The sequence below is a fragment of the Eschrichtius robustus genome, chromosome 8, assembly GCF_028021215.1.
Source record: "Eschrichtius robustus isolate mEscRob2 chromosome 8, mEscRob2.pri, whole genome shotgun sequence".
In the NCBI taxonomy this organism is placed as follows: Eukaryota; Metazoa; Chordata; class Mammalia; order Artiodactyla; family Eschrichtiidae; genus Eschrichtius; species Eschrichtius robustus.
Genome location: NC_090831.1, coordinates 21,836,097 through 21,853,304, shown reverse-complemented (window position 1 = coordinate 21,853,304; position 17,208 = coordinate 21,836,097). Strand labels below are relative to the sequence as shown.

At 34.5% G+C, this 17,208-nt stretch overlaps 1 protein-coding gene across 3 annotated transcripts in view; it reads right to left on the bottom strand.

Moving 5' to 3' along the window:
* The window catches only part of PHTF2 (putative homeodomain transcription factor 2), a 125,506-nt gene that overhangs the window by 9,421 nt on the left and 98,877 nt on the right, over window positions 1-17,208 (bottom strand). For 2 of the 3 annotated variants that reach the window (XM_068550446.1, XM_068550447.1), the window contains 5 exons: window positions 15,106-15,324; window positions 6,474-6,602; window positions 4,718-4,990; window positions 4,355-4,486; window positions 2,039-2,125 (listed from right to left, as the gene is read on the bottom strand). In XM_068550446.1, the coding sequence (XP_068406547.1) occupies window positions 2,039-2,125; window positions 4,355-4,486; window positions 4,718-4,990; window positions 6,474-6,602; window positions 15,106-15,324 (840 nt within the window). The remainder of the gene's footprint in view (window positions 1-2,038; window positions 2,126-4,354; window positions 4,487-4,717; window positions 4,991-6,473; window positions 6,603-15,105; window positions 15,325-17,208) is intronic. The other variant, XM_068550448.1, reaches the window with a different exon arrangement.

Below are 17,208 nucleotides of genomic sequence, written 5' to 3'. Positions count from 1 at the left end.
AATTCTCTAAATTTTTGTCAGGTTTCTCTTTATTCCCAATAACGCTTCTTAGATTACAGTCTCCTTCATCTGATATTAATGTAAGTTCACCAGCTTTCTCTTGGCTAGTATTTATCTGCAATATATTTTTCTATCTTTTTACATTCAAAACTTTTCAATGCTATTACGTTTCATTTGTCTTTTGTTGATAGCAATCGATAGATGTTATGTTCATTAGAGACAGAACTACTACAGCATGTACTTCAGGAACATGGAAATTAAACCTTGAAGAAAAGACTGAAATGCAATAAGCAATTGTGAGTAAAGAAATCAGTCTTTTTCCTTTTGGTTGCTTTTAGATTTTTCTCTCTGTTTTGGTGTTCTGCAGCTTCTCTATAACGTGTCTAAGTGTCGATTTATTTTTATTGTGGCTTCTTGTTCTTGTTGTGCCTCCTAAACCTGAAAATTAATGTCTTCCACCAATTCAGAAAAACTCTTAGCCATTACCTCGCCAAATATTGCTCTCCCTCTTCTTTCCATCCGAAATTCCTATTAGATATATGTTGGATCTCCCAACTGTCTCAATCTCCTTTTCATATTTCCATCTCTTCATCTCTGTCCTATATTCTGGGTAATTTCTTCCATCTCCCAGTTCACTAATTATCTTTAGCTGTCTTAAATCTGCTATTTATTCTCTTTGTTGTGTTTTAATAATAATGTCAGTGACTGTATTTTTTTACCTCTATGAAGCAATGCTTGGTTCTTTTTCAAATCTGTTTTTTCTTAGTGTTATCTACATCGTCAATCATTTTAAACAACCTTATAGTTTATCTGACCAGATCTGAAGTAGCTGGAGATGTACTCCTGCTGTGTGTTAATCTGTTGACTCACTCATGTTGGATTGTTTTTTCATGTGTTCTGAAACCTGAAGGGGCTTTATCTGTGGAAATCCTGTGAGGCCTAGGGTTGATGTCACATCTCCAAGAACAGTCTTGGTTTTGCTTCTTCCAGGTACCCAGGAGTCTAGGATTACTTTTTATATTAACTTCTTGACACAGGGGTTACAGGACAAGATCTGAAATGTACATTTGAACCCTGAACCTGTGTGAAAGGCAGACCTACAGTTATATATTCTTAGGAGAGACTTTCCCTGCCTCCTTGCCAAAATCCAGGCAGAATCAGACAAGCTTCCTTATTGTCTTTCTGTGCTGTTGGGCACACTGTTTTTCTTATTCCACCTTTTCACTCAGACTATAGCCCTTTGAGGATTCTGGCCTTATAGTGTATGTATAAGGAGGTATGGCAGGTCAAGGCCTCATCTTCTTGTCCTCATATGGGCATAAAATCTCAAGCCTCTCAGATACTAACACTGACAATGTACCTCACCACAACATTAACACATATAATTAATTGCTGTTTTTCAGTTTTAGCTTCATTTTTGGCCCCTTACTGTCTTATAAACTCAGACATATATGTAATATGTATATAAAAAAGCTCACTTATGTATATTAAAAGGCTGTGTTTTTTCCCAGAATTGTATGATGTTCTAAAGCAGAAGAATTTTCAGGTAATCTAGTATGTCTTATTACTTGAAATGGAAGTTTAAATTTCATAGCATAGAATATATCCTGAGATATTTTTGTGCTTCCTGACTAATCTTGGTCAATGAGAATTCTTTTTCAGAGCATGAGGCAGTCAACTCACAGTGACAATTCAGATACAAAATAACAGAATTAATATTAAATGTGAAGAAAGCAGAGATTCATGGAAAATAGTCTGAAAATTTTCATAACTCTAACTCATAAGTTTGTTTTGGGAAATAAAGATAACCAGGTGAATTATAGACAAAAACTAATTATTATATGTTCAATCAATAGACACCTGCAAATAAGCTAACCGCTGTTCATGACATAGATGAGTAACATGCATTTATTTATTCTACAGGAAAAAACCTGTAAAAAGTCAATGTCAAATTACTTATTACTTTGATTGTTTATTATTAGAAAGCTGAATATTTATAGATCTGATTATCTAATTTCTACAGAACAAGTTAACTCACCTGGGCACAACAGATAAATACCACTGAGATAGTTAACAAGAAAGCAGATGAAACTATGACATCAACTGATCGCTGAGGACCTCGACGCTGCGGAAAAAAGGGAAAACACTTTTAAATATATTTACTAATTAGCAGCTAATTCCATGCTTTCAATTTAGGTATTGATCCATCAACTGCACGTTGATCATAGCTTACAGCACTGAAAATATACCTAATTTGTGAGATGAATTTTAATTATAAAGTGTTACTATTTCCCGAGGGTTTGCAACACAGTGAAAATGGTGAATATACAGCCTAGAATTCTTAGGTTAACTTCCAAACATTCCATTTTGTCAAACACGAATCATTTATTCAACATGTGTTTTTGAGCATCTGCTCAGAATGAGGCACAGTGCTAGGAGCTGGGAACCCAGCAGAGGACAAAACAGACATGGACTCTATCATCACAGGAACTTGTTGGGAGTCAGACATCAAGCTCATAGTCACAGATGTATATATAAGTTGTGAGGAGTGCTACGAAGGAAAGGTATAGAATGCTTTGAGAAAATTGGTAGGGAGTTTGGTGTAATTATCACTTCCTTAGGGAGATCTTCCCAGACCCATACTCCTAACTCCCAAAAAGATTATGTAGGCCTGGGAAGAGCTCTCCAAGGAAGTGATATTTACACCAAACTAAGGTGCAGGAGCATGATGGCACATGGCAGTGTTGTTGTTAGAAGGAAGAGCATGTGCAAGAGTATAAAACAGAAAAGATCACAGTGCATTCAAAGAATTGAGGCAGTGTAGTATGGCTGGAATGCAGGGAAGAAAGTGTTTCAAAACGAGACAAGAGGAACAGGCTATCCGCAGGAGCTAGGTCATCAAGGGCATTATAAGCCCTGCTAAGATCTTGTTCTTCATCCTAAGATCAATGGAGAACCTTCAGAAAGATTTAAGAATATGTTCAAATATACATTTTTAAGACATCTCTGGTAGCAAACTGAAGAAAATATTAGAAGGAGAAAATAGGAATGCTGTGAGGCCAGTTAAAAGGCAGCTGCAGTAGTCCAATGCAGAAGATGATGGGTGGCTGCAATAAGGGTGGTGGAAATGGGGAAAAAAAAAAAGAGAAGTAAATGGATTCAAGATACATTTTGGAAGCAGAAAGGGTGGGAAATGGTGATAAACTGAATGTTGGAAATCCAAGAGAGGACGTCAGTACTGAGGATAATTCCTAGGTCTGGAGTTACGTATTTCCCTCACTGAAGTGTAAGCTCCTAAGGGTAGGGATTTTCATCTCGTCAACAGTGAATGGAACATGGTTAACATTAAATAAATGTTTACTGAATAAAATAATCAATGCATAAAAGAATGCAATGCCTACTTAGGGTTGATAATGAGGGGAAATTTTAGGTGGCTTCTCACTAAGACAGGGAACAAAGATCATATCTATCCTTCCAGAAGTGTCACAGTGAGGAAAAAATAATCTACACCAATCTGTAGCATCTCCCAGTGGAGACTAACTTAGCTGAATTTAACAAGTTAAATAAATAAACAGAATAATGAATTTTTAAAATAGAAGTGTAGACAGTGCAAATTTTTTCTACTTCTTTCCTTGTTAGTTCAAAATAAAAAGCATTAAAGACCTTAGTATGTCAGAGGATATAGTTGGCCTTTAGGTCAATTTTATTAAGACATGATTACTCCATACATAATGAAATTCACTGCTAATGCAACAAATAATCCTCAGAAGAAGCGTTTTCCTAAAACTAATTCAGATGTTTCCCATTTCCCTCCTGAGTTTTTATATCTTAATTCCATAATTAGGAAAGTTATTTAAAAAGATTAAGGAAAAAGAATGGCATGAAAAGGATGGCTTAGAATTGCAAGCTAAAATTTCCAAATAGTAATAGGCCACTTCAGCGACTCACTGACAGATTTTTTTTTTTTTTATTCTTTTTTTTAAAGCAGTGGGCTCCCTCTGCTGGCTTGTGATAATCATTCTAGGTAGAAACAAAATCTTTAATCTAGCTTTTGAATGAGTAGAAGTTGGTAAGATTTATGAACAAAGATAAATTTAGGACAATCTGATCTTGAACCATCTACCTAAAATGCATTTAAGCCTTTCAGACTTCAGATGTTTTACTGTAAAGAACCAGTTTAACATTTATTTTGAATTTCTGTATATGGATCAAAATGAACACTAAGTATGGCCATATAGCACCATATGAGTACAAATCTGACTATAAATCTAGACATACATACATAATGACAAAGAAACTGGAACTATGAGAGGGAGCCAGCACGTTAAGAGTACTTTTATCACTACCATTCTACCTTAAGATAGGACCGGAGAGAGAGCCACATTTTTATATTCTGTACTTTCTTCAATCGGAAATGGGGAACCTCAGATTTTCGAGCCCTCCTTGCCGATGTTAAATGTCCAAAGAGTTTTGCAAAAAGTAATCGCTAAAAAAGATTAAAATAAAAATTAATTTTCAAGTAGATTACCATATAAAAACAAAAGTCAACAAAATAAGGATTATTAAGATTTTATTTGGTTACGTATTACAAAAACAAAATAGGAAAATAATTAGCAGCTCAAAATGATTTAATGAAATTCTAAAATACTTCAGGAATACCTTGAATATTACGAAAAGGATGAAATATTCTCTATTCAGAAGTCTATATTATACCCACCTGTTTATAAGTTCTTTCTGCTACACAGAGCAAAAAAAAGAAAATCCACACAAGAGACACACGAACCACAAAACTTATTATAACCATAGAAAGAACTATGACGTCTTCATTAGAACCAAATGCAATCACATAAAGTTCTGAAGCAGAATGTGCTGTGAGTTGATCTAAGTCTGTAGCTTGGGAGAGTCGGAAAACAAATGGAGTTAAACCCAGGATTAGAGAGATTGCGTTTCCAAAAATCTGGTATCCTATTCCTGGTATATGGCTGTTTACCTTTATAGAGAGAGAGGAAAAAAGAAAAAAAAAAAAAAAAAAAAAAACTTACATAAATTTTATCTACAGTAAAATAGATTCCTAATGAAGCATTATTTTATTTATAGCAATATGAAATAATTTTGTTAAAATATATTAGTTTTAATACATGAATAATGAAATTTAAATTTACTCAAAGTTTGTAAGTCATTATTTTTTCAGTTTTTAAAAACACTTCATTATCAGATCTCTAATTCACTAAGTAGATGCAAAAGGATTTACTAACCCGGTCTTACCGGGATCTTGAAAAAAATTCTATTTATCTCATTGAAAAGTTAGAAATACTTACAAATACTGCAATATTGAAAAGAATGAGGAGATCTCATATACACTTAAATTCAGCTACAGAAAAAATCTAGAATTATACTTACTCAATAAATTTATAATTTGTGTTTTTCTTCAAAGAGTTCAATATACAAATGGATAGCTCCTTAAACTCTAAAACCCATTTTCTTTTATATATATACACATATATATATATTTTTCTGAAACCATTTCAGAAGAAAGACTATGCTAGAGGGGTAAAAATTAAATAAGAGGTGGGGGGAAAAGGGCGGGGGAATTATTAAAAAAGGAAGTTGGAAATTAAATAATGGGAAAATATAAAATTGGTAGGACTGGGAGGGATCTGAAATATCATCTAGCTACCTTTTTATCATGATATTACAGAGTATGTAAAAATTCCCAGATAGTTAAGGTACAGAATATCAACTAGATCCAAGTCTTTAGGGACTCCTCGTCAATAGCTTTTCATAGCTCACACTGAGATATGTAACAGGACATGAAGTAGATCAGTTTCTGAAACCAGTTATTTTAATTCCTGTCCCACATAATGTGTGCACAAAAGTTCTAGTTAACAATACACAAGAAATTTAAAATTGCAACTTAAATCTTGCTTAGTTGTCCAGAGGAATCAGGTAAAATTTAAAAAGTAGTAATGATCTAATAAGAGAAATAATAATAGAAACTGAAATTAAAATCCATAGTATTTGTACTCTACATCTTCAAATAACTCAAGATTTTTACTAGTTGCATTACTTCTATATATTTAAGTAGGCAAGCATCAATACAAATTTTCCAGTTTGATTTTTTTTTTTAATGTTTTGGGTAGTAATAAATAAATGAACCATGATAAATGATACAGAAAAATAAGTTTTCATCAACACTTGTATATATCTAGCAGCTCCTAAATTTGACCCATTGAAAGCAAAAATAATAACATAAAAGTAGAAAATTTTAGACTGTATCATCTCTTCTTAATCAGAATATGAAATACATTAAAAGATGAGAGTGATTTGGCAACAAATCACTGTTTAAATCACTGTTTAAATACAAATTCACTTTTTCAGGTTGAAGAAATGAGGTGAGTAGGTTATATAATATTTCAGTCATCATTTAGTATATTAATAATCACTGTCTAAACAAATAAAATTTAAAAACTCACTCTGTTCATTATCATTCCACTGATTTCAAGTACAGACATGTCTGCTTTCTTGCAGTCATTGCCTTCCCATACGATAGCGCTTATTTTTTCTAATCCCGGGTGGGAACTATGGAGCCAGGGCAAATGACTCTATAAAAAAAAAAGAAATTGGTGAATATATTAACTGCATTTCATAAATAAGATATATATGTGTGTATATATCTGTATACACACCCAATTTTATCTACACTAATAGAAACTGGTGAATGCATTTACATTTTATTTATAGAACAAATACATGTATCTGTACAAAGCTATGTGGTGTACAATTTCAATGACACTAAAATTCTATCTTAAAATCAGTTAGTATATACACTGAACAGATGGCATAAGAAATTACGTTTATAAAAATGCATAAGTTTAGAACTTTCTGTAACATCTATTAGGCAACCTACTGTTCAAAAATACTCTAAAATTTGTCAGCAAAAGCACCTAGCTGTCAATCTGTCTACATAATTCTTAATATACAAGTGTTCAAAGACAAATGCACATTAAATTCATATATTAACTGTTCATACTACTGACTGTCCAACTTATGATCACTCAATACGAAAGAATATGATAGCTGAGATATGAACCTCTTTGAAGGACTAAACAGTGATACAATCTCATTCAGAAAGAGATATAAACTTACCCTTAATATTTGATTTAGTTACTTTTCTGATATTTTAATCTAGCAATTCTCCAAAGGATCAATTTAACTTTTTTCCCCCTTGGAGCAAATATCGTGAACTGAAGCACCTAGAGATAGAAGGACTCTCCCAACTAGAATAACGTATCTCTCGAAGTTTCAAGGGATACAAAAAGGTAAAAAGAAAAAGTGAAAGCTTTAATACAAAAAAATCAGATACTTAAAGTTGGGGTTTTTTTGTTTGTTTGTTTCAGATCTATAATTAAAAGAATAAAACTTCAAAATAGGATAGTTGGGGGTTAAAGATGGCAACAAAATTAATAAAACACTAACATTTACGTTATCAGATATTGATAGAAATAACACTAAAAGATTAGCCCCAGAATGGGATAAATTTGTTTTATTACATTACATTATTTCTAAGTTATTTTTATAACATATTTCATTGAAATAACTTCTAACAATGAACAGAAGAATCTACTTCAGAATATTCTTTGAGGACAAAAACGTGATTGAAATACGGTAAAGATATGCTTCTGTAAATTTAAGGAATATATTTTCCTCTAGGGGAAGTAAAGTTGCATTGATTCATTTCAGTTAAAGGTATAAAATAATAATACAATAATATGTAATAAAATAGACATGGGAAATTATTATTTTGACCTCATACATTAATTTTCTTTATGAACAATTATATAGGCAAACCATAATGCCAGTAGTTATGCCACTGGCAAAGCTCTTTTACATTTAGTTATTTGGCTATCAAGAGGTTTTCTCTAAAAATTTATCTGTTCCAAAGATATAGTATTTTAATATACATTAACCTTCACAGTATATATTTCACTACTGGAGAGCCTTAAGAGCTATGAGATACTAGTTATTAACTATCCACTTATTTCCTCAAATTATGTTTTATAATTTTTCCCCAAACAAAATACTCTAGTTTGGGATAAAAATAATTTGCACCGAAATATGTATCAAAATTTCCCTGGAACTTTAATAACTGTGAAACATAATGGAACTAAAAAGCTAAGAACAAATATGAAAAGCTGAATGGAAAGAGTGTTAAGTCACAGAGGTAACAGATTAAAACACCGATATATAGGCTTTTTTTTTTTTTTTTAAGTCTCAGTCTGTAACAGTGAATTACATGAAGCAAGACATACAATACCAAGAATGTACATCTAGAGACAGAAATAGGAAATCAAAAAGTTCTTCACTCTGCTTCCAAAAGTACTCATTTTGCCCCGGTACCTTCTAACTAGCATTTGATAGCATTTTCCTATTTCCAGAAAGGCAAAAGGCAAGAGAGTAGAGAGCAACTAGAAACTGGAGAATTTTAAAAGAATTCATTAAAAGATACAGGGGCGTGTGTGTGTGAAATGTACTCAAAAATAGGGGCTATGGGGATAGGTGTATAAGTACAGCTGATTCACTTTGTTATAAAGCAGAAACTAACACACCATTGTAAAGCAATTATACTCCAATAAAGATGTTAAAAAAATTTTTAAAATATTGTACAAATATGTACTGCCTCCAGTACATGAGATTTTTTTAAAAAGTTTCAAAGAAAACATCAGAGCAAATCATTCCATTTTATAATTTTATCACATCGATTCTTCTTAGTTACGTTTTTCAAACTAAAATTTGGAACTCTTTCAATGGTTGCTCTTTATCCTCATCAAAATCTCAACTGCTTTGCTCCCTGTTCATTCACAACTGCCTGGAAACCTTAACACTTTAAATGGCAGCATGTTTTATTTCAGATAAATTCACCATGACAATTGTTTTCCTGAAGTTTCCACCTGTGGGAACTGTAGCCATTAAAATACGGCTTTACCCACTGAAGAATTAATTTCACTTGAATGTGGCTTTATATTTTATTACATATTCAGCCGTGACTACAGGAGAAAAATTTTCTCTTTTAGATATGTTTCAGTAACTATTTACCAAGAAAATAAAACAAAACTACAAATTTGGTGACATACTGACTAGAACACACTGATTCAAATACTCAGTGCTTCTTCACATGAGGAGGAATTTTTCAGTCTTCATGCTAGGCAGAAAAGGGTCCTCCAAACCTAATACAGACCTTAGCCAAACAAGAAAAAAAGCAGGCAGCTTTTCATTAAAGGGAGCTAATTTCAGCTAAAACTGAAAACATGAGCTTATTTTTTAGGAGCCTGAGAATACAAAATGTGTGTATAATCAAGTATATAATCCAAAAGCAAAACCAAAGTAAACCTAGAATACTATAATTAATATGCAGAGTAGAACATTAAAAAATGTTTATTTTACCAAAAAAAGAAGCAGAGTAGTGTGACAGATTTAGGACCAATTTATTCTGTAGAGCATTCATTAAAACAAATTTTTTAATCATTTAAGAAAGGCCTAATTGGCATGTTTTGAAAATTTTTGTTTCATTCATTCACTCAACTAATATTAAACAACTACTATGTACCAGGCACTGTGTGTTACGACAATGAGCAAAACAACACACGGTCCCTGCCTCTGTGCCACTTATGGGGTTGCTGGGAAAAGAGCTCACAGGCATTTTCCTAAACCTCAATTCCAGTTATTATTCTCTGTGACTTAGATGAATACACAGATGACTCATCCAACACCCTTTTCTCATGCACTGTTCATTGTTTTTTTCACTTCTTAAATTCCAGGGAGCTTCGGCTATACCCATGGCCACACCCTGGACCCTGTCACCACACAGAATTGCTCTACATCTGAAATGAGTCTCCAGCCACAACCTCTCATCTTACCAGGTCTCTCAAACCTTCAATTCAAAGCACACTCTTCCCTGAACATACCTATTCTTCAACCTATCAGTCCCTTCTTGGTTTCATTTCCTTCTCAATCTAACATGTCTAGATTTTTACCATATCCATTATTTCAACCAGCATATCATCCCCTCTCCTGTCCCTTGAATAGCAACTATTTAGCACCTACACTGTATGACTTTGGGTGCATTATTTAATTCTGAGCCTCCATTTTCTCATCTACAAAACAAAAAATAACCTACATTGTTATAGGTCATGTGGATTGTATGAGACAATGCATCTAGATTACTTTGCACAGTGGAAGATATATAATAAATGCTTATTAAATGTTTGCTACTATTATAATTATTACAACTATATTCCAGAGAATAGCATACAACTATGTAGAACGGGCAACTACAAATTCATCGTTTCAGATTGCAATTGGACCCTCAACCACATGGCAGTGTGACTCTTTTTAATGTGTTACTTGGCTTGAACACAAGCAAACACAAACTCTCTCCCCACCATCTCCGTTTCCCACAAATGAAAATGTCAAGCCTTCACCACCATCCACAAGCCCCTTATCCTATCATCTCACTTCTTTACTGTTAATAGACCACCTGGCCTCCTGCACTTCAAAGAACAGAGATCATCAGGCAGTAACTCCCTCGTGGTCTTACCTGCTTCGTGCACTCTTCCTCTTCCTATTTCAGCAGAGGACGGGTTCCTCGTCCTGCAGGAGGCTAAGCTTCCTAATCATGCCTCCCCCTCCAGAACCCTAATCATTCAACAACTTCTCCTGTACCTCTTCGATTCTTCCCTACTGTTTTTTCTCCTATGCACATAAGTGCTCAAGTATCTCACATCTTCACATTTAGGAGGTGGGGACCAAAACATTCCTTCAGTTTCTCCAACCTGTGAGGGCCATGCTTCTTAAACCTCATTCCTCACTTTCACCCCTCAGCCCTCTGTAGCAAAGCTTCTTTCCCCTAACAGTTTTCCTGAAGCTGAAGCCAAAATGAATGGATATATTTTTAAGAGAAACATTTCAATCAGATCGAGAATAATAATACTTGGCTTTATCATATATTTATTTTACCCCCATTTGCTCCAGGTATTTTAATTTACAAAAATTACAGGCAAAATTGAAACTTACTTTGTACCCTTCCCTGCTCTCATTCCCTTTTTAATTCCCCGGATCTATTATCCTAAATCTGGTGTTCATTATTCCCTTGCATGTTTTTATATGCTTACTGCATATGCTTTTATTCATAAACAATATATAACCTTGCATGTTTTAAAACTTCATTATAAATGGTATATTGTACGTATAATTCTGCAACTTGCTTTTTTTATTCAAAGTTATATTCACAAGATTTATTCTTTTTGATATATGTAACTGAGTTCATTCAATTTCACTGCTGTATACTGTTTTATCATATGCCATGATTTATTAATTCTACTATTGTTGGCTATTGCATTATTTTCCATCTTTCACTATCACATACAATGCAATGAACATTTTTTAATATGTCTCCTTGTGCCCATCTTCTAAAGTATCCTTGGAGTGAGAAGAAAGAGTCTTATAGTATGTAGACCTTCAATTTTATTATAAAGTAACAAAGTGCTCTCCAAAGTAGTTGTGCAGATTTATATTAACATCAGCTTTGACTAAGAGCATTAGAAAATTCTTTTCTTAAAATAGCAAAAAACAAACCAGTGTTTTTTGCAAGGAATGGAAATTCCAGCTAGCTCAAATAAAGGCAGTGACTGGATGATGGTGTTTCTCATCAGAAACATTTTGTGGCATCCAAGGGAAATTTTACTCTAACTAGGACTTAGGACAGAGGAATCAGCAGCCCTGGGGACCCTCTGTGCCTTGTAGACTTTCAGTCAATTATTCTGCCATTAATGTGCCTCAGCTGAACCCCATGTGTCTGTTTCTCTTCTATTGAACTTTAGTTACATGTAACTTTAGTTACATGTACAGACACACATGTGTTACAATCTCATTACACATACTCTCTCACAACCCTTTTTCTGATGATAAGAATAGAATTCATTTTGTTCCTTGGAAGGAGGAGGAAGCAGAGATAAAGAGAGAACTTTTCAACACCGAGTCTTCAGTAGAACTGACTAAAAATAAGATGTTTGATATGAGAATATTTTTTCCTAAAAATGTGTCAAGTAGTAGCATTTCAACCTTGGGTTGGTGTGAGATGAAACAGAAGTAGTACTTGCCTGGAGATTAGTCAGAGCAGGGGACCATGAATACACAAACCCGGAGAAAATAACAGATGTTATGCAGCGAGCTTTGGGCTTTGGGAGAGTTTAAGTCATGTTTTCCTAAATCTGATTAGCACTAGCCCAGATGGAGGGAGCCAGGTTCCCTCTTCTGGGCTCTGCACTTCAGAGGCCCCCTTTCTGGCTCTGCTCCAGCGGTGCCCCTCCCTGTGAAGTAAGGAGTTTGCAGAGTTGGGGATATGCATATCTGGAACCCATACCCTTCTGGATCCATGGGACCTAGAATCCCCTATCCTACTGGTCCCAAGCTGGCTTCCTAGGCCTGCACACAGGCCTCTTGCCCAGGTCCCTCTGGAGAGTAGATCACCCCACCAGTGTGTATATATCTGGGCCAGAGGAGTGGCCAAGGAATTTGGTTTGGAAGGATGTGGAAGGAAGTTGGGTGTTGGACCCTAGGATGTCCATATTCACACGTGGGTCCCTCCTGATGCTGGATGAAGATTGGGTGTTGGACCCTAGGATGTCCATATTCACACGTGAGTCCCTCCTGATGCTGGATGAAGCTTGGGATGAAAAGACAAAAGGCTTAGTCCAAGAGCCTCCATTGGTACTTTTACCCTAGTACCTGAAAATCTGAGAAGAAAGCTTATCTACGAAGGACAGGGTGGCCCGAGCTGACATTCCATGTAGCGTAATTTGAGGGGCATCGCAAAACCCTGCTTAGAATACAAGGTATGCCTTGGGTAAACCTCTCCTGAGAATCAACCATGAACCTCCTCCCTAACTGATATAGTAACGAAGCAGCGAGAAAAGTTCACCTACAATTTTAATTTTCAAAAGCTCATTATGCATTATGATCTTGTAAGAAAAATATTTCATACGCAGCCACCTGTAAAGTGAAATAGGCTAAAGGCTTGGTTCTCACACAAGGCAATAATTTCTCCATTTGGAATGCTAGCAATGTTCTCTCTTCGGAAAGTTTATAGTGCTTATATCCTGCCTGTTCTCCTCTAATAAAGAAATATTAAATATTTTAAAATAAACTTTCTTTAATGAGCTAGAAAAAACATTCTTTTCTTACCTAAAGTAACAAGTATTTTTTTCCTATAATTTCTTCTAAATATTTTAAAATTTTATTTCTTCACACTTAGGAACTATCTGGAATAAACTTTTGCCTTTGGATAATTATTTGACCCACAACCATATACTGAACAGTCCATCCTTTTTCTACTGATTTGTAATGTCACTTACATCATACATTAGGGATCCATACAAACAGGTATCTATTTCTGGGTTTTCTATTCTGTCCCGTTGGTCTATCTGTTTACACACTGAGTCTGTCTGGCCTGCTGTAACAAAATACCACAGACTAAACGGCTTACAGACAACAGAAATCTGTTTCTCGCAGTTCTGGAGGATGGGAAGTCCAAGATCAAGGTGCTGGCATATTTGGTGTCTGGTGAGATCTCACTTCCTCGTTCGCAGACTACTCTCTTTTTGTTGTAACCTCACATGATGAAAGAGAAAAGGGAGCTCTCTAAGGCACCTCTTTTACAGGGGCAGTGATCCTATACAGGAGGGCTCTACCCTCATGATCTAATCACTTCCCAAAGGCCCCATCTCCAAATACTATCACATTTGGGATTAGGCTTTGACATATCAATTTTGGGGGGACATAATATTCAGTCTGTAGCACACAGCTGTACCATACCATCTTAATTACTACACCTTTAAAGTAAATTTTTATACTCAGTAAGAAAAGTCCTCTGTTCTTCAAAATTATTTTTGCTATTCTTGACATTTTGCTCTTTAATGTGGACGTTAAATCAGTCTAAGTTCAACTAAAACACAAACAAACAAACATGCTGGTAGGATTTTGATAGAAAAAGCAGTGATAATGAGTATCTCTTTCTTGTTCCTGACATTAATAAAAATGATCCTAAAATTTCATCATGAAGTTATGATAGGTTTTTAGAAGGTTCTTTGACAGTTACCTTTTATCAGATTAAGGAAGTTTCCTTCCATCTCTAGTTGTCTAAGAGTTTACTTGTTGGTTTTATTATTAAGATTTGATGAGAAGTTGGCTAAGAGAGAGAAGAAGGTAAGGAAGAGTAACCCCCACGTTTCTGAACTGGCGAGTGAGTGGATGGAGATGTCATTCATAAGAAAAACAGATTTATGAAGGAAGATGGAGTATTTGGTAAATATGAAGTACTGGTGGGACATTCAAATGAAGATATCCTATAGACCTGTGCTGTCCAATATGGTATCCTACCCACATGTGGCTATTGATTACTTGAAATGTGGCTAGTCCAAATGAGATGTGCTGTAAGTGTTCACAACAGATATTGAAGAAAGTATTAAAAAATGTAACATATTTCATTAATATTTCTCATACTAGTTACAGGTTGAAATAATATTTTGAATATACTGGGTTAAACAAAACATACTTAAATTAATTCCACCTTTTTAAATGTTTTTAAATGAGACTACCAGAAAATTTTGAATTACATATGTAACTCTCATTATACTTCTGTTGGATAGCATTACTATAGGCACTTGGAGATACAAATCTGATACTCATGAGGTGTGAATTTGTGAATTATAATCTTATAGGTGGAGTTAAGGCCACAGGTATAGATGAATCTGACCGTGAAGTATGCTGAGTGAGAAAAGGACTAATGCATCTAAAGTACAATTTGACTTACAAAACTCTATTTACTGACAGTGTCTCAGGAATATATGTTTGCAAGGTGAGTGACACAATCATCACACAAATATTGAGATTCTATGTTCCAGTGAAGCGAGACCGCAGCTCACATGAAAATAAAAATAATATAGGAACATTATTTTAATTGTAAGTTTTTTCTTCACCTCTGTAAAATCTGTACATACATTCAAAGGAGCTGGACTTACAGCCCCACATAATCCAACACTGTAAACCAACCTGATGAAAAGGGTCGTCTCTATATTCTTTTTTCACACATGGATTAATTTGAGGATTTTCCACATCTGTCTCACTGGTACAAGATGATCGGCATTCTGCACAATGTAACAAGTCTTCCCATAATACATCTTCTGTTTCAGATTCTGGCCTTGTGCTCTCAGAATCCTGTCTGGAACTTGAACAGCGAGAGCTGCAACTAGTACCCGATTTAGGGGCATCCTGAAATCAAGATATTCTTTGACATTAATACAATTTATGTACCCTTTCCAACTCAAAGGATTCTATCAGAAACATATATTGCTACTTTTTGCTAAAACAACACACACACCGTCAAATGACAGTGAAATAAATAGCAAAGCATTAAAATACATAATATTTTTTAAGGAGAAACAAAATTTCCTCATCAAAATCTGATTTCACATCTCAGCTCAAGTGTTATTTTGCAGGCAAAGGTTGTGCCTGTTTTCTCTTAAAGTTTATACAAAGTTCAGAATGCAGAGGCTAGTCTAAATCCATATGGACTGCATAGTCAGCGAATGTTAACCCACTTTAACCGATGTGTTTAATGGAGTTCTTTTCTTAGTTTTTTTTTCTTTTATAGCAACAATAGATTTCATGTATCTACTGTTTTTGTTTTTCAAACAGAAGTTCAATAAATTGATATAAAATTAACAAATAATCTATATCAGGAAGATAACTGCCAACTCATGTTTCTTAATCTATTGTAAAAAAGTGAAAAACTAAAAGGCACAAGTTAAATAATTTCTGACCAATTTACTTTTTTCCTAAGAGTTTTTAATGTACAAAATAAATACCTTTGACTACACTTTAATTTAAATTAATTCCAAATAACCTTTCCTAAATAAAGAATGGTAATAGCCATCCTTATGTAGTCAAGTATGCTGAAATTTTTGGATTTGTTTTTAGCTATCCTCTGTCACTAAGATTTTGTCAATTCTACTTTAAAATATTTTCTATTTACCCCTCTCTATTTCCCATGTTATCACCACAGTTCAGACTTCATCATTCACACCTTGTTTGCTCTAAGACCTTCCTGCCTGACCCCTATCTGAAAGGTCTTCCCCTCTTTCCAGATTAACCTTCCCACAGTGAAGCTATTCTTTCATTCCTCAGACAAAAATCTTTCTGTGGCTTCCCACTGCTCTCCTGCATAAAGTTCACATTCCTTCACCCAGCATGCTTGTCTTCAAATGTGCTACTTCGGACCCTGTTCTCCACTTCTCCTCCAGTGACACTGGGCTACGTCTTAGCCTCTAAACACAGCTTGCTCTTTGCCACTCTAGCCTCTGATCATGTTCCTACCTCTTACTGTAATCCTACTCTCCTTTAAAGCCTACTCAACAAAGTGTCAGGAAAATACCATCTCTACCCCTTTCCAGCTGTCTTACCTTGTTTCTGAGTCTTAGTTTAGCCACCTACCAATGGGGAATAAAACTACCTACCTTAAAATAGATATTAAAACTTAAATGAGCACTGTAGCTTTTAATACAAACCTAGTGCAAAGGCGCTCGACAAATGTTAAAGGTACTCTCTATTTAGAACAATTACTTTGTCCCTGAAGCGAGTTATTATTATTTATATTCATTTGATGATAAATTTTGCATTGTTGTCTGGCATCTGTAATATTGTCTGTGTTAGATGTTCATGTATTTCATATTCTCAAATAAATCCTAACTCTCAAATACACTATAAGTCTAGGAAAGACAGAAACCAAACACTACTTTTTTTTGCCATCATTAGCACAGGTAACAAAATGTCTTAAATGAATGAGATATATTATTGATAATTAACTTATTGATATTAGAGTGAGATACTAAATATATATTTAGTGTACTGATAGAGTATTTGTGGGAGGAGGGTTGTTTGAGGGAGAAGTAAAAATTTTCCAAAAGAGTTGAGCAGGAAAATGAAAAAAGAAAGAAAAATAATACAGAAAGAGAAAAGGGTAAAAATTAGTCAGCTTTCTTTCATGAAAAGCACTCCAAAAATACTTCCGATTCACTAATGTCAACCAGAATATTTGAAGCATAAGCAGTTTTCATCACAACAGTTTTCATTAGATAGCAAGACACAGACTGTATT